Below are 18,276 nucleotides of genomic sequence, written 5' to 3' on the forward strand. Positions count from 1 at the left end.
GATACCCATTAGGTGTGAGCAAATGAACATTTGGGTCAATTTATTTCTTTTGGGAAAAATAGTCCATATTGGTTTCAGGACATTTGAAAAGCAGGGTTGGCCCTAGGTGCCCCAAAAGATTTATAGGCAAACTTGGGAAAGCTGGGATGAGGTCCAGTTTGGTCTGAGACCTTGAGTATACTTCCCTTTGAACTGGGATTTCTTTTGAAATCCTTAGTATAGTGTTTCTCGGATTTGGAAATGGAGAAATATTTGAAGCATTCAAAATGCTTCAATCCCTGAGTGTCACAACTGGCTCCTGCAACTAGGGACGCCTGCATTGGATAGATTGTCCAGGATGATTTAAAACATACTTCTGGAGATGTGGGAAGCAAGTATGGGCTTGTGCTACTATGATGGTCCCTGTTCTTTCCCCAGTGGACTATATTCTCTGAAATCATAGTCGGTCCAAGGCGATTTGTGGTCTCTCCTTCTGTAGGTAGAACTCACTTTTCCTTTAGGTCCCCTGCTCTTCTCAGTAGACCTACCCCGTTAGGCACTGGTCTTTACGCATAGTCTACCTTGTTGAGGGGAATCACATTATAGCTATCTGTGTGCCTATATTAATAAGATCGACAATTTACTTGAGCTGGACTGTTACGGGGACATTTCTGTTCCTCACATCACAGTAAGCATATGAATCAGGGGTTTGAGGTACTATGAGATTGAGATTGAAATATTTCCTGATCAACCTGACCTAGTACTTAATTGTAAGCCTTTAGCATTCTTTGAGAAATGGACATTGATGTGATACTTTCTTGGATAACAAAAGTGGGATCTCTTATTAGGTCAGGGTTTTCTGTCAGGCACATGAGATAAAAGCTTAGTACAGAAACACTGGCTATAAAAAGCAAAAATAGGGCACCTTGGCACAGGTGGGCGTGAGAGCTTTCAGCGTTGTAATAGGACACCCCAGCATGCTCCCGCCGCAAGGAAAAAGTGTGTAGAAATTCAGGTATGACCGGGCCGATGGGATTTCTTGTCAGGATCTTGCAAAATGGAAAAGTCGCCGGAAGAGTTACAATTCAGATCTGCAGAAGAAGAAGGAGGAGAGGGAAGAGATCGAAAAGCTGGCCCTGGAGAAGTCTGACCGAAGCTCCAAGACATTTAGGGAAATGCTGCAGGACAGGTAAAGGGCCGGGGCCTTTTGTGTTTGGAGATCCCAGTGTTGGAAATGGAAGCTCTGCCTGGGGTGGGGTATGTGGTCACCAGCTTCAAACTGTAAACATGTATGGACCGAAGCAGCCAGGCTGAAGCATTGAAACAATATTACTGATCTGGGCAGCAAAAGAGCATATTACTTAGCACTGGTGAACAGGGCTCTTTGTTCACCACTGTACGGTCTTCTGTGTGTGGGGGGTTATTTTGCTATATTTGATAGCAAAACAAACAAAAATAAATAACCCAAACCCACTGGTTTTTGTCCTTTTAAAGTTTAAGCATAGGGTAGTCAAATAAAATCAATTTTTACTTTTAAATAAATGTTGTGAAATCTAAGAGAGATCTTTGTTCAATTTTAGTGGTAGAGAATAAATTATGTTGAAAGATATAATATGTTTATCTATGTAAGTGTGGGTGTGTGGGTTTATTCTTTGAGTTGAAATGGCAGGAGGAAAGTGAAATTTAAACCTTGATGTGAGCAGTTAACTGTGTGGACCTGGAGGAGAGAGAGCAAATATGCTTTAGAAACAATGTCACAAAGGACATTTGCTGCCAGGTGAAATTAAACAAAGCTCCGTTGTGTCTGAAATGCCGGTGCTCAAGACTTCCATTCCCTTAAGTCCAGCAGTCAGCCAGGGATGTGGGGACTCCCCACTAACTGCAGGGTGAAGCTGTTTCATCAGCTCTTTAAGTATGGATAATAACCTTGAATCTATTGTAATTGCCCTTGGGTTCTCTGTCAAGCTCCATGAACTGACTGGTGCTCTATAAAGTCCTGAGTCTTCTGTGCTATTATTATTATTTTTTTTACCAATACATTATACATTTTATATAGCAAAACTTGGCAGACTCAGATCGGTGGCCAGTCATTTAAAGCATTTTGATCTTGGAAGACATAAATTTGTGGCTAAGAACCTGCAAATAGTCCCATGTGAGACCTTCCTTATTTTGTTATTAAAATAGTTTATGAATAAAAATATCCTTTGAGAGCCTCTTTAATCAAAGGTCGGGTCAGTCTCTTAACAGGTGCTTAAAAGTTATGCTCATGTTAGTGTTGTGCTGATTCTTGTTTTCCGCGAGCAACCACTTACAAATCAGTTATTGTCTTACCCCATCTGGGGGCAAATGCATAACTCTGTCGAAATGGCGCATTTTTCTCTGCCTAGGGAATCTCGAGTTCTGAATTCTACAAGGAGGATGTATTCTGCCGATGATGCCCTGGATGATGAAGTACTTCATCCTACAGTGCCTCTGACTGAAACCAGCTATCAGAGAGAGAGACTGGGAGACAAGACAACAGCTTATCCTGCCGAGACGGCCAAAGAAGATTCCACAACGTTTGCAAAGAGACAGGACAGTGTAACAGCTGAGATTCAGCATCCTTCTCATATTCCTGAAGAGCAGCGGCCAGCCCCTTTATCTGCTGCAGAACCACACCAGGCCCCCTTGTCTTCTACAGAACCACACCAGGCCCCCTTGTCTTCTGCAGAACCACACGAGGGCCCCTTGTCTTTTGCAGAACCGCACCTGGGCCCCTTGTCTTCTACAGAACTACACCAGGCCCCCTTGTCTTCTGCCGAGCCTCACCAGGCCCCCTTGTCTTCTGCAGAGCCTCACCAGGCCCCCTTGTCTTCTACAGAACTACACCAGGGCCCCTTGTCTTCTGCCGAGCCTCAGCAGGCCCCCATGTCTTCTATAGAACAGCACCAGGTCTCTTTATCTTCCGCCGAGCCACCCAAGGTCTCTTTTTCTTCAGTAGCACTGCGTCCAGTCTCGTTCTCGTTTCAGCAGTCGCTGAGTACCAGAGGAGAGTCGACTCGGATTTCAGCTTCTCTCCCTAGAAGTTACCAGAAAGCCGATACAGCCAGGTTAACATCTGTGGTCACAGCGAGACCTTTTGGCACGCAGTCAAGGGGAATCTCATCACTGCCCAGATCCTACACGGTAAAAAAGTCCCAGGTTCATTTAGTCTGTTCCCAAGAGCAATGGTTTGGGGGAGCTTGAGCAGAAGCCCAGTTGGACAGATACAGGATGTGTAAAATGTTGATGACGTATACAAACAACAGAGGTTTTAAACTTTAAAGGACAAATAAGATACGTTTTGAGACAGAATATTTTTTTCTTGCCATATTTTTTCCTTCTTTTGAGCTCTTCTGAAGCTTTAAGTTGAGCATTATGAAATTGCCAGCAATCAGCTCTTTTCTTACCTATGATATAGCACATTCTTAAAGGCTCCCTTTAAATGTTTTGAGGATTGTATAGGTAAGGTTTTGTTCTATCCTTCCTTCCGACTTTAGAACTTGATGCCTGAGTCTGTTTGTTGAACTATGTCCACATGTGTCTCTAATGGGATTCAGCACACTGAGGACATGTTAGACTCAATTATGTAAATGAAACAATGTCTGAATATTTAATGTTCATGTTCCTGTCAGTTCTGTCCACCTAGCCCTTAAGATCTTAAAATCTTGACATAGAGATGAGAATTATGGCTTAAGAAATCAGAATTTGAGCTGAAGGAAGCCTATGTAAATCAGCCAGGAAATCCCTGACCATCCCATGAAAGAAAATATAGAACTATTTGACAACATAAAAATTAAACTTGTATAGCAGGCAGTATATAGGACAATTTAAGTCACAGTTATTAAAAACTGCATTGGAGATAAAGGGTTGGCAATTCTAAGGTGTAAAGTATTTTATAATTTGATGAGAGGAGATAAACACAGCAAAGGAGCTGGCCAATTCAACGGAAAGGAATGTAAGGAGAGTACAAAGAGGCATGTGTAGCCTTGTGAGCCTGAGGATTAGGTAAACAACTGCTCAGCCATCTCACTGACAAGGATTTTAAATGCTGAAACTATGCATTGTTGAGGAGGTGGAGATGCAGGTGTCCTCCTGCTCATGGGCACAGGGCTGCTGTTTTCTCTGTAGAAATGAGACAGATACCACATATATAAATCCTTCAATCCAGTAAGTTTTTGGAACATCTGGGCTCTAAAATAAAAGTGCCATTTACAAAGGGAGGCTGGAACTTGTTGTGGTGCTTTTGGGAAGCAAAGGACAGCTTTTAACAATTTCATTATGTATCAAATGAATACATGATTGACATCCACACTGTGGGGTTTCCAGCAATGGAAAGACCGAGCTTGGAGTTGTATCTCTTGACCTGGAGTAGTATGAACAAACAAAGCAGGTTTTAGAAAACTATACATAATCATGCTTTTATTAGAAAGAGTGTTTCTCTGCTGCTGCGTGTTTGGTGGTGTGAAGGAATGCACTCCACGTTTCTGACAATAGTTACTTTTTTGTGGCAGGTGGATGCTATTTTAGAGGCTTTCAAATATGAATGATTGTTTTTAAAAGTGAACCCAAGGCTAGCAGAATATGGGGTTTAAAATGATGTTTCCTATCTAGATGGATGACAGCTGGAAGTACAATGGCGGTGTTGAGGTTGTCAAGAGAGCTCAACGGAATTTCGTCATAGCCCCTCCCCCGAAGCTTGACTCCACCCAGTTTGTTTTGGGTTCATCCAGTGAAAAGGAGGCAGCCCCAGGAGAAGATGTGGCAAGCGTGTCCTCTTCCACACCCCTTTCTTCGCTCTCGCAAGACCAGGCAGCCACTTCAAAAGCCACACACTCTGGAGAAGGGAGAAGCTCACCACTGAGGGACGTTTCAAGGTCCCAGGTAAGTTTTGGGGGAGGGTTCTTAATCATCTGTCTCAGATGTGCAAAGATTTCAATCTGGAAACTGTTGTTCTAGCCTCTGGCTCGTACAGTACAGGCTGCTATTTATATTATGCAAAAATATACTGGTCTATTTTTAACAGATTGTGGAGGAAGTAGATCTTTCCAACTTTTACTTTGTAGATCTCAGACATTCTCCATGAGCTGTGTCTCAGGAGACGTGGTCCACCAGTCTCCTGGGATGTTTGCCTGTAGTTTTTCTTACTCCACAGTTCTCTGGTTTCTGCTGCAGACCTAATGTATGTGTGAGTAAGCAAAAGCCCATCTCTGTGGAAACTAACTAGGAAGAAACTGTCCTAGTGAGTGGATGCTTGTCTCTAGGGACACAGCTTTGTGTTTTCTCTTAATCTTCTTGTGACTTTTCATAGTAATTTCTACTTTCGAATGGGTACATTTGCTGTCATCTCTTGTCTCTTAGTGAGAACAATGATGCCTAGTCACAGCCTGACAACTGCGGATCTGAACATTTGGACTCCAAATAAAATACACCAGCAGATTAGAAATGAATGGAATGTTTGTCATTTTCCCATTTAAAAGCCTAACAGATGGCTTTCAAGAGAATTATTAGGTGATATACTTCCTTTCCGTTTACATGCTAAACCCGCTAAAAGTCTTTGTCAAGCTAGCAAAACTTCTTTTAAAAAACCAAAAGCCAGCAACAATCTGGTTAAGCAACTTGCTAGTGTAAGCCTCTTTTCATGGAAGCAGTTTTAGACTTTGACTTGGTCCATAATTCCCTGCTGTCTCACTGGAGCATAGTTTTCCAAGGCAAAAGATAAACTATGTCTCTTAAATACGTGAATAAAATAGATTTATGTGAAATAGTTTGGCATAGCATATTTATTTACCTTTATTAATTTTTTTAATTATATAAGAATATTTTTAAAAATCTCAACCCTCCCTTCCAGGCTATAAGACACTTTCTTTGTATCTGAGAAATATAAGAAAAAAATCCTTGAGAAATATATAATTTATAAATAACCAAAGTTAGCACTTAGTAACTTTAAGTTTTGGTTTTATTTGGTAGTGGTGTTTTCTAGTTCTTGTTTCTTTTCTGTTCTGTAAAAGTTTTCCTGTACATATTTACAAATATATTCTAAAACAAGTTTTCAGCTGGCAAAAATCATCTGTTGTAAAATATTGATACATTTAAAAAGAATTGGGAATACATGGTCATCATTATAGGTCTCAGTAAATGAGAACAGTACCTCTCTACTATGCTTGGGGAAGGTAAGGTACCAATAGGTGAATAATGAAAGCAGAGACAAGGGGTCTTCTGTTCTATGGATATGTACGTTGCCTTCCCACTTTCAAAGAGCAAACTCAACAAAACAGCTTGATGAATGTGCTGCCTGCTAGATGATGGGACCTCCTTCCGGGTGGCAGCTGGCACACTGTACCCATGGATTAAGAAAAAGAGGCCATGCGTGCAGTGTGGGTGTGTACTATACTCTGGCGATTTCGAGAAGCCCAAATGAACCTGGCCTCGTTTCAGCTTTCATCATAGATTTCTGCTGTTTTCATCAAGTACCGTTCTACTGACGAAGATTCGGCTTCTTTTAAGCATTGGAGTTAGTGGAATTCTTGAGCACTGTTGTACTTCTGATGGTGCCTTGCCCATTTCTATTTGGCCTATCCACTTCTATGCTACCAGAAGAGTAGTTTATGGAGCTGACTCCAGAGAGGCTGTGCATGCATAACCTCTGATGAGTGAGATACACAGGTCCTTGTGTGTCACTCTTCCAAATTCTCGATCAAGCTCTGTAACTCTAGATATTCATAGAAAACAAACATAGCACAAGTGGCTGAAGTTCTAAATGTTCTGGTAGCTTTGTAAAAGGATGCTCCTTCGGGCTTTCCCTTCACTCCCCTGTGCTTGGGCGGCAGTGGCCTTGCATTTCTTCTTTCAGGATCTCTTATACTGTTATCGTTTTTCAAGTCTGTTGTCAATATTGTCATCCAGCTCATTTTCTGTCAATGTAAGTGATTAGAAATAGCCATAGGTGCTTGTATACAGGACTCATTAATTCCTGTGTTTTCTACAGTCTCCCAAAGCATTTTGTCCTTTAGGGGGAAGTTCAGGATACTATATGAAGTGCTGAGGTTCCTCATGAAGGAGTTCAGATTCCCTTGATCTTACCTCAATATGAACTGATGTTCATTGAGTGCATACCATAGGCAAGACAGACTTTACAGAGTATTGTATGGGAGAATTCTTAGCACAGCCCTGTGATGTCATCACCATCATTATTATTCTTGTATACAGATAATTGAAAGCATGGATGCTCACCCTCCTTTTCCGAGACCATCCAGAGCACTGAGAGATAGAGTTAGGAGCCAAACTCAGGAAATTTTACCGAGTATTGACTACCTATTACTACATCAAGGGAAAGAAAGGTGCCTGGACTTTCTAAGAAAGCCACCTGTGTTATCACATGTTAGTTATTATTATTCTTCCATTTGAAGATATTCACTCTGCTTATCACTCTGTTTAATGCCTTTCAAGTCCTCCAAAGCCAGGCAAAACCACTTCTTTCGTGGTCCATGTATTGCATCCTCCTGGTTGGAACTGAATCGATTCTTGAAAGTTTCACTCACCAACTTCCTCCTTGGTGCAAATATCCATTCCCACCCATTGGACCCTATAACCTACAAGACCCACTCTGCCATCCAAACCCTTGTTCTGCTTTAATACCATGCCTTTTATGTTACACCCCCGATGAAGTGTGAAGGTGGGAAGCAAGATGATCTTTCTCCTGTTAGCCCAGGACCTGGATATGGCTGTGTCCTCTTGGCTTTCAAACTAAGTTTATTCACATTAAATAGGATTTGAGTTAATTCATCTGGACACTGCTTAATCGGCATGTATGTCACGTTTAATGTAGTTTCTATGGGAAATGAAGAAAGTAAGTCTGGAGCATCAGCCACAGGCATTGGCACCTTTTAAATGTTTGATTTAATCCTCTCAGTCACACGGAAAGTAGGTGCTATTGTCTCCACTGTTCCTGGTGACATACTTGAAAGTTCAATTGTGTGACTTGCCCCAGGCTGGTGAAATACATAGCCCTCACTCGATTTTCTCATACTCCAACCACTAATCATGAGCAATTCTTCCTCCTCCTCCATTATGGCATGCCCAAAGTTGAGGATTGCCTTAGATAATTAGGACAGTGGTTGTAGCTGGAAATATTCTCTGTCCTACTGATCCCCCTGGACTGGTTTTTCCTCACCCACCTGTTCTCAAAGCTGTTTATGAAATAACCACTCTGAGGCTTATTATCAGTTACAATTGTTTGGCCAATGTCTTGGACTTCTTACTGGCTGGCTCTGACAATTAAATTAACCCATTTCTATTAATCTGTGTATTGCCACGAGGCTATGGTTTACCAGTGTGTCATGTTACTCCTTCAGTAGTTACAAAGTGTCTCCACAACTCTGCCTTCTTTCTCTCTCTCCCTCTCTCTCTCTCTCTCTCTCTCTCTCTCTCTCTCTCTCTCTCTCTCTCTCTCTCTCTCTCTCATCTCTGTTTGAATTTCCTGCCTGGCTTTACTGTGCTAAGCCACTGGCCGAAACAGCTGTATTCATAAGTGAATAAAAGCCTCACATATACAGAAGGACATCCCACATCATCTGCAATTATTTTGTCTAAATAAAAAAGGTTTTAACTTTGACATAGTAAAATTACATATAATAAAACAGGTATCAAGCAAGAATTGCAGTTACAATATTTAGTCTAAAGACCTCGGAACAAGTCACAATGTGCTTTAAAAATGTGTGTAGGCTTGGGAGAGAGAGGAAAACGAGTACAGAGAGTTATAAAAATAAAATAGTCTTAAAAAATAAAGTCTTTAAAGAAATTTTAAAAATAATTTAAGACAAAAGAGCCTCATGAAGATATAATTACTTGTATTATGTGTGTGTGTGTGTGTGCGCGCGCGCGCGCGTGTGTGCGTGTTTGCGTGGGCGTGTGCGCGCGCGGGTGCATGGCACATGTGTACAGGTGCCCACAGAGACCAGAAGAGGCTGCTGGATCAACCAGAGCCGAGTTACAGGTGGCTGTAAGATACCTAATATGGATGCTGGGAACTGAACTTGGGTCCCTTGGAAGGAAAACAAGCAGTCCTTCCTACTGAACCATCTCAGTCTCTCCTGACTTATTTTTAACATCACCATGTTTTCAGAGTTTTATACCAATGGAGATCAAAGTATCTTCTGATGGTAAAGTTAAAGATAAAGTTAACAAAAACTGGCCTCAGATTCTCAATTCTTTTAGCTTGACCTCCCAGGAATTGAGATTATAGACACCACCCTTATGCCTGACAAAAAAATTATCCTTAAAATCACTTTGAGGCAAGGTGGCACATATTTATAGAAAGTCACCTGAACTGAACTTATTTCAGAAATGTGGAATGTGAATTCTACCAAGCAGGCACAGGGAGATACTGGCAATGTAAAAGTGGGGTGAGGTGTACTCAGCATGTTCTATAAGTAGATTACTCACAGCTGTGGGGAAGGAGGGCTGGAGAGACAAGAGCCAAACAGGTGATAAGAGGGGCAAGGGCAAATGTGTGTCTGAACTATGACACAGAATTGTAGAAGGATGGAGAAGATGGGTGTCTTTAAAGTCATAGTCTTTGACCTCAAGGGTGTGAGTAGAGACATGGGAAGAAAGCAAAGAGACGTGTTTCTTAGTCTCATAGCTCACTGGGTAGAGATGTGTGTAACAAAGTGTGAAAAGCAAGAGGAAGCAGAACATTCTGGGAAGAAGATGTTTTAATTGTGGAGCTGTTGATCTAGTGGTTGAAGACACGCTGGTGTGCTCAACTTACTTAGGAAAGCATATGGTTAGAAAGATTGGGAATGATTGGGGAACTATGTGATGAAATAGAAAAAGAAAAGACTCCGTGACAAAATTAAGTCGTGACTAGAGAGACCGGGGGGGGGGGGGGGAGTAGAGTGGCTTGATAGGTGACTTAGAAGAATGTCCTCCAATTTGAGGAATCATTGGTAGTGCCTGGTATACACACTTGTAGTTGGATTTTGTAGGTAGAAAAGAATCTCCGGAGGTTTGTATAGCTGGTGGTGGTGGGGTGGGGGTGTAGGAAGGTGACCTGCTTCTCTGTAGCAGTAAATCTATGAGGGTGGAGAAAGATTTAGGTACATCTTTGGAGAGCAAAGACGGCTCGAGTATCAGAGCAGAGCCTTTATTTAAAGGCCTCTTCCTTCCTATTCTTATCCCAAAGAGACCCTGGAATGCACTAAGGAACCACACAGACAAAAATTTCAAGATTATTTTCTATGTTATTCTGGATTGTATCACCCAAGCATGCCTTCAGTATCATGTTTAATCAAATGAGAAGGCTTTCCTTAAGTCAATACCTTGGTCTAGTTGGAAACATTAGAGGGGAATGTTTGGAATAGTTTGGTATGTGTAAGATTGACTCTGATTTTCATTAATTCCCCTCTGTGGTGACATGGAAATCTTAATCCATCAACTCTAGGAGAAGTAATTCATATTCTTGTGGTACCAGGTCACTTTTTTTTTTGTCTTCAGACAAAAAAAAAAAAAAAGTCCTCTTCTGGCTCATCAGCCTCGCAGTGAGCAGGGATATCTTACTTTCAGTGTACTTCTGTTCAAATTGTAGCCAGCCCAAGGGGAAATTGTTTTTAGATCAAATGCTGAATTGCTGACAAATAAATATTATCTTCTCTTTTCTGGCATGGACAACTGAAACTACTTGGTTTCATTTATTAGTCATCAAAAATTGAGGTTTCCTTTGATAATTTATATTTTTGTTCGTCCAGTTCAGAAAGGTAACTCCCTAATTATCTTTTGTAGTTCAGATCCTTTGTCCGATACTCATTTGACTGAAATTTTGTAGAAAGTCAAAAATTAGAGATCCTGCCTGAAATCATTGTTGAATAGTTCATGTTTGATTACAATTGTAGCTATGTTTGCATGGAAGAAGTCTCAAAAATAATCCAGTAGTACAGGAACACAACACTTCACAGCTTGCCTTAAACCTGTGCCCTAAAGAATTCCACAAGGAAGAGGTGACAGAACTGGGAGCCTGGGACATACAACCCTCTTCCTCCAGCCACAACTGCACACTCTAATATTGTGTGTGTGTATCATGTATACATATAGATCTATATGTTTTGGGAAGGATGCTGTGTATATAAGATTGTCATGTGGAAGAAGGGCTCTTGAACTCTGAAAACGTTGAAAGTCAATGTCAGAGAGAGAAGTATTCCATTCAATGCCATGCGGGAGGTCACTCGGATATTGACAGAGATTCACCTGTAATTGTCCACGGGTTGCTCTTCTCTGCCTGTGTATTGTCCCGAGGATGGACAGGGCAGTCGGCTAGCATGTAGCCATGGCAAAGCCATCTTCCCGGTTAGTAGGTGCAGAGAGGTGGGTATCTGTTCTTTAGTGTATTCAGAGATTTCTTTTCAAGCTCAGAGTAGCCTTTTGGGGGAGAGTTCTGATTTTCTGTAATAGTGAAGCTCTTCCCTCTATGGTTGAAGCTCATTCTCCTTCATCTTTTATTTGGAAGGAAAGGACAGTGCTCAATTGCAGTCTCCCACAGAACATTTTTTAAATGGAGTTCGAGACTATTCATTAAAACACCATCTCATCTTGTATTTTGCAACTAATGAAACCCCAGTTAGTGGTTGGAATATCTAACACATCATTTGTCTCTCTGTCCTTGTATAACAATAGATTCTGTGCTTCCATGGCCTTTAAGTCATGGCCTTTGTGTGTGGGAGTGTGGTAAAGATGACCACCCCGTTCACTGAGTCCTATACAATTTAAGTGTGAGGTGGTTTTGACTTGAATTACCAAAGGAAAGTTAGATTTTTGATGACTAAGAGATGAGCTGTACATGTAGTTTCAGTTGTCCATGCCAGAAAAGAGAAAATAATAGTTATCCATCAACAATTCAGCAGTTAAGCTGAAAGAGTAGAACCAACTAGTAACTATCTCTATTTATCTCTATTCTCAGCCAGTTTTTTTTTTTTTTTTTTTACCTTTGGGTTGCTATTCAGCAGGCTCATTTAGATCACACATCATGATGACATCTGGATACCTCTATTTGCAATGTCTTTCAAATGGCGTTCCCTTAGAAACTGTGTGTTATTAGCTACACCCTTTATTGCTTTAGAAGCCCCTCGTGTCCACCTTGGAAGAGTTACAGTTATCCTAAAAACAAGGGTCAAGCTTCATCCATCTTGATTTTCTAAAGTTCTGAGTACCGTGTAGACTCATGCACAGTAAGTGTGCGCTGCCCAGTGGATAACTGAACCACATCATTTTTCTTCCATGTGTTCTGAAATCTCAACACCTGCTTGTTTCTTTGCCTTCCTTGTAATTTGTACACAAGACAGGAATTTTTCTCAGAGCATTGTCCCCGGAATCTTAAACTTACTTTATGGCTTGAAAACACAGGTATCTGTTTGAAAAGCAGAACGGTATTACTAGTCTGGCTGGCACTCAGTTTGAGTTTAATTAGAATTAAATTAGAATTGGCAGCTTGTGATCTGGAAAGTATAGCAGTGTTGGGAGAATTTTTTTAATAGGCGACTCTTAGTTTTTTGTGATGAGAAAGCAAAGAACTAAAAGGCTAGTTTCATAAGCTCATATAATGTTTTATGGCTGTTGCTTCCCCAAGTAAGGTGGAAGAAAACTTTAAAAACCAGGCATGGTGGTGCAGTCCTTTAATCTTAGCACTGAAGAGGCAGAGGCAGGTGGATCTCTGTGAGTTCAAGGCTAGACAGGTTTACAAAGAGAGTTCCAGGACTGCTAGGACTCTCAGACAAAGAAACCCTGTCTCAAAACATCAAAATAAAAAAAGGAAAAAAAGAAGCTGTTTAAAATGTTTAATGGTGTGTGTGTGTGTGTGTGTGTGTGTGTGTGTGTGTGTGTGTGAGAGAGAGAGAGAGAGAGAGAGAGAGAGAGAGAGAGAGAGAGAGAGAGAGAGAGAGAGAGAGAGCTTGCATATAGAGGTCAGAGGACAACTTGTAAGAGTTGATTCTCTCCTGCTATATGAGGCCTGGTGATTGAGCTCATATTGTCAGGTTTAGTGGTAAGTGCTTCTACTCGCTGAGCCATCTTTCTGGTCAATAAAAGATGATCTGACAATGGTAGCTTACTGTGAAACTGAAATTTGGTTCAGAAAATTTAGGAAAACCCCTCAAGCTGAGGAAATGGCACAGCAGTTAAGATCACTGGCTGCTCTTCCAGAGAATTTAGGTTCACTTCTTAGAATAAATATGGTGGCTCACAGCTGTCTGTAACTACAGTTCCAGAGGATCCAGTGCCCTCTTTTGGCCTCTATGGGCACTGCACACATGGATTACACATATGTATATGAAGACAACACACACACACACACACACGCACACACACGCACACACACACACTTTTTTTTTTCAAGGCAGGGTCTCTCTGTGTGACAGTACCTCTGGTTACCCTGAAACACAATTTGTAGACCATTTTGGCCTTGAACTCACAGAGATCCAACTGTTTTTTCTTCCTAACTGTTGGGATTAAAGGTGTGTAGCACCACCACCTGGCTTCAAATAGTATTTGGGAGATAGACATAGTGAGAGACAGAGAGAGAGAAAGACAGAGAGAGAGACAGAGTATCCTTGTAAATGTAGGATTTATTTTCACTGAGTATAGTAAAGAGAGTTAAAATAGAGTTCTACTTTTTTCCCAAGATGCTATTGTTTTTGGGCTCTAGGAGTACTGGCGATGCTTCAAAGGAGTCATAGTCTGTTACTCTGAATGTATTGTGTGCAGTTTCTCCTGGATGAGGGAACAGAATTCTGCATTTAACGGCATGGGCATCAGCAAGTCATTTGCCCCTGCATCCTCCTGAGAGAGTTGAGCCAACAAATATGCACAGGGATACAGGACTGGTCTATTCCAGATGGATTACTCCTACAGATAACTGATTATACATCTGCGGGCCATTGGTCCAGTTAAGCTACAAATGCTGAGGGTTGGAGGTGAATTGCTTTTTAATCTGCTGTCTGTCATTTAAAACAGATAATTTAAATTACTCTCTTTATTCTTAGGTGCTGAATAAGTAAGTGGTTTGTAAATTGGGCTTTTTTGTATGATGAACGAAAGCCCTAGACCTTATTTATTTTTTAAAATAGTCTAAACATTTAATTTCTGTTCCACTACGTGTAGCGAGGAAGATTACAGAGAGAAATGAATTGACCATGGGTGTAGGAAAAACAACTGAAAAGCCTACACTTTATTCATGGCCAACTTGTTTACAGGATTGTATTAAAATAAAAGAAAACACTGGTTGACAATAGATTCGCCCTTACCTTATTTTAAGAGAAATTAGTACTCTATCATATACATGTAAGCGAAAGTTTTATCAAAACCATGGAAAAAATGGGAAGCTGCTGTTTTGTCTTAAACTCACTCAGGTGTCCCTTGGTGCGGCTTCCCGTCTTTCATGGATAGGTTTTCCTCCATGTGGTTGCCAGGGACACCCGATACCAGCGTTTCACGTTTTACTTGCAGGATCAGTTCAGCGATATGAGAATCAGCATAAACCAGACGCCTGGGAGCCAACCTGACTTCGGGTTTACAATAAGATGGGATTATTCGGGGATCTTCGTGGCATCCGTTGAGAAAGGTAAATCATATACATTGCGCTCCTTGTCTGTGGTGTGTGTGGGAAGCAGAAGCCACTTGATTTGGCCTGTGGGGGGCATGTGGGAAAGATGCATTTGGGTGGAGGAAAGTTGGCGTAGTCTCCTCCCCAAGACTAGTAGTTGGAGTTATGAATTACATATTGCTTACTCTCCCTTCCTAATTTGTTTCCATTTTCAAGAGTCTCTATTTTGTGACCTTTGAGATTTTTTTTTAAAAAAAAACTTGCTTTCTAGAAATGTTAACAAGTCGCATTTATCTGAAAGATTAGTGTAAAATTTCCATGGATACTTGTGTCTTGTGGCAGACACTTACTGCCCTATAATAGATCAACATGGGGGTTGCTGTTTGTAGTGACTTGGACCCAAGTGCATCATACATGCTGGGTCCTCTGTCCCTGGCCACCTCCCTCCAAGAGTGATGTTTTCTAAGTAGTGTTAGTATTTTGTCTGTCATTTATCATATGCTCAAGGTGCTTTGGGTCTTCTACTGAATGATTACTCCTCCCACAGCCAGGGTTATGCCATGGTAAATCCAACAACTGCTAAATTTGCTCTCAAGGTAACTACTATTTGAGAGGAGATCCCTGTTTACGGATTTTTATCATACAGAATTGTGTGTTGACATTGGCTCTTCCTTTTAAATTTCAAGATTGGTGTAATCATGGTACTTTAAGTGGTAATATTGTGCAGTTTGAAGGGACTCTTTCCTTCTACTCTCTCTAGCCCAGAATGCTAACTGATGCTCCATTAAAGTATAATATATTTCACATTTTTAATGTAAATATGACTGCATTTTTCATTGTCCTCAGGAGAGTTATTATTATTATTGTTATTGTTATTATTATTTTGGCTGAACTTACCATTTCTTATTTCATTGTAAATGGAGAAACAGACTCTGAAATAAACAATGCCCCTGGTACTTCATGTAGTGTCGGGACTCAGCTTTTAGATAACTTAAAAATACCAATGTTGCTTCTCTACTGTAAACTGTAGGAACTAGTCAAGATGAGAAAATCATTTGCCTTAAAGAAACAACAGGGATCAGCCTGTGTGGGATCCTTATCATCTGATTATGTACTTTACTCTACCTTGTCTAGGTAGCCCAGCAGAATTTTCTCAGCTGCAGGTAGATGATGAGATTCTTGCCATCAATAACACCAAGTTTTCATATAAGGATACAAAAAAGTGGGAGGAAACCATGGCAAGCGCCCAAGAAACCGGAAACTTAGTGATGGATGTCAGACGCTATGGAAAGTCTGGTGAGTTGGTTTCCCTCTGTGCCTGGCTGAGTAGGGAAACCTGACTTTGGCAGGTGGTTGTAACCATTGGCTTTATTAATCCTCTCCCCTACCCCCGTTTTTCTTAGCTTTGTGCTTGCAATGGTTTTGTCGTTGTGTTGGGACAAATCATGAATGGCCCCTCTGTCTATTCCTTCTGAAAATGCTTCACTAGCAAATCTACTGAATTCGACACCCTTTGACTGCTTAGGTAAATGATCTGGCCGAATGCAAATGCCCGTTAAAAGCAAATGTATCTGTACCCAGGAGCCACAATGCCGAGCATTAAGAATGGCACTCTGAGGTGGGCAGAGGTGGCGCACACCTTTAATCCTAGCACGTGGGATGCAGAGACAAGCGGATCTCTGTGAGTTCAAGGCCAGCCTGTCTACAGAGTGAGTTCCAGGGGAGCTGGTGCTACACAGAGAAACCCTGTCCCAAAAACTAAAAGAAAAAAAAAAAGACAGTGGAAAGAACGACGGCTTTATGATTTAACATTCTCTATAGTATTTAACTGTACTGCTGTTGTCAAGAGCATAGTCTGGCATATTCCTATTTATTCCCATAGCATTATAATCTGCTTTTGATGTCATTGTGTTTCTGTGCATGGGTGATTGTTCACTAGGAAGGGACATTAAGTCTCTTCAGATCCACACATGTTTGGTGTCGGCACATAACATGAGTGCCAGTCAGTTTAGCAAAAGAATCAGCACACTTGCTAGTCGTCTATTTACTACCACGGTTTTTAACCTTTGTGTTTTGGGAAGGTGATCTGCTGGTAAAGTCTCCCCATCGTTGACACTGCCTGATTCATCTGTCCGTCCGTCTGTATGTCTGTCTGTGTACGTTTTGTATCTGTGCATTCAGTAACTTTATTCTTTCCACTTCACCATCTATGTGTTTTCATTACTTGATCTTCATGTGCCAATCAGACTGGGGCAGAGACCAACCTCCCCTGCCATCTATACGGCATAAAACCCTCAATCTTACCAGTGTGGCTACCAAAATTATAGGTTCGCCTGAAACAAAGTGGATGGACACGACTTCAGGGATTTACACCTCGGACAAGTCCTCAAGTCTGTCGGTAACAACTGATTTCTCTGAAAGCCTTCAGAGTCCTGTAAGTAGAAAGAAGCGACAACAGAGGCTATGTGGGGGGAAGTTTCGATGCTGCATAAAAGATAAATGGTTAGGTTATACTTAATAAATAGTGTCGTCTTGAAAATACTGGCTGTTTTCATTAGCCATCTTTTATTATCGAGTTATGGATGATAACATCATTCCATAACGTTGCTCTGCAAGTATTTCTCACCAATCTTTCATTATTAAAACCATCTCTCTCGATCTTTGTGAATGAGAAACAGCAATTGTGAAAAATTATATGCTACAGCTATTTGTGCTCTGTCGTCAGCTGGCAAAATATACTCACTGTATATCATGAAATCTCATGATGCATTTTAATTGGATTGCATGTGTGATTAAGATATAATCAGTTTCACGAACTGATTTAAAAAGCACAGTGCAGGAAATTTCAAAATTCTAAAGCAATATTTTTTTCATATAGTTTTTTTTAAAAAAAACTAGTTTCTATTTCTAATGAGAATTGTTCATTTTAATTGATAATTTAAACTTTGAACTGAATCAACTTATCTAAAAGGAAATATTATTACATTTTTAAAGGACAGGTTTAATTGTTAAAGAATAACAAATGGTGGTTTTACTACTAAGCCAAACCAAATAAATATAACCCAAATGGATGAATGTCTTATCTACCATGCCTCTTAGAATATTAATGACTGATTAAACTTATGGTCATTCTTGCCTATAGCTAGTCATTAATCCTTTCCCAAGTATTGGAGAGTAATGAAAAAAAATTAGTACACACAAGAAGCTGTGGGTAATGAATCAATATCCTGAAAACCCATTTTGTTTAAAGACATCTGCCCCTAATGAGAGATGTATTATTTAAGCCCAAAGTCTAATCAGAGAGAGTGCTAATTAGCATTTCTACCCTCTTCAGTACACCGAATCCAAAGAAATCAATGGAATTCACGAAGAAAGCAACACCCTTGATTCAAAAGGTAAAGATCACTCTTAAATTATTTCCATTTGTCCTGCAGGGGAAGTTATAGCTCTCAAGACCTGCTAGAAAAATTAATATATTTAAGTAAGCAAAAGCTGGATGAAGAACGAATTGAAACCAAGGTTAGCATGCAGATCCAGTTGTGGCCAGGTGGAAAGGAGTCCGTTCCAGCCTGAACAGTTCAGGAGCTACAAATGCAAATTTGGCAGCAGGCTCTGGAGCTCTAGGTACCCGCACCTGAGCCAAATAAGAAGAACAGGTTTTCCTAGAGCCAGCAGCTTTGGGGCTATGG

The 18,276-nt window shown here is 40.8% G+C and overlaps 1 protein-coding gene across 24 annotated transcripts in view; it reads left to right on the forward strand.

The window, feature by feature from the left end:
- The window catches only part of Lmo7 (LIM domain 7), a 190,906-nt gene that overhangs the window by 156,693 nt on the left and 15,937 nt on the right, over positions 1–18,276 (forward strand). For 10 of the 24 annotated variants that reach the window (XM_075950029.1, XM_075950028.1, XM_075950030.1 and 7 more), the window contains 7 exons: positions 1,026–1,168; positions 2,367–3,144; positions 4,612–4,881; positions 14,491–14,605; positions 15,722–15,883; positions 16,834–17,021; positions 17,922–17,982. In XM_075950029.1, the coding sequence (XP_075806144.1) occupies positions 1,026–1,168; positions 2,367–3,144; positions 4,612–4,881; positions 14,491–14,605; positions 15,722–15,883; positions 16,834–17,021; positions 17,922–17,982 (1,717 nt within the window). The remainder of the gene's footprint in view (positions 1–1,025; positions 1,169–2,366; positions 3,145–4,611; positions 4,882–14,490; positions 14,606–15,721; positions 15,884–16,833; positions 17,022–17,921; positions 17,983–18,276) is intronic. The other 14 variants (XM_075950051.1, XM_075950044.1, XM_075950046.1 and 11 more) reach the window with 2 other exon arrangements.

Source organism: Microtus pennsylvanicus, chromosome 15 (genome assembly GCF_037038515.1).
Source record: "Microtus pennsylvanicus isolate mMicPen1 chromosome 15, mMicPen1.hap1, whole genome shotgun sequence".
NCBI lineage: Eukaryota > Metazoa > Chordata > Mammalia > Rodentia > Cricetidae > Microtus > Microtus pennsylvanicus.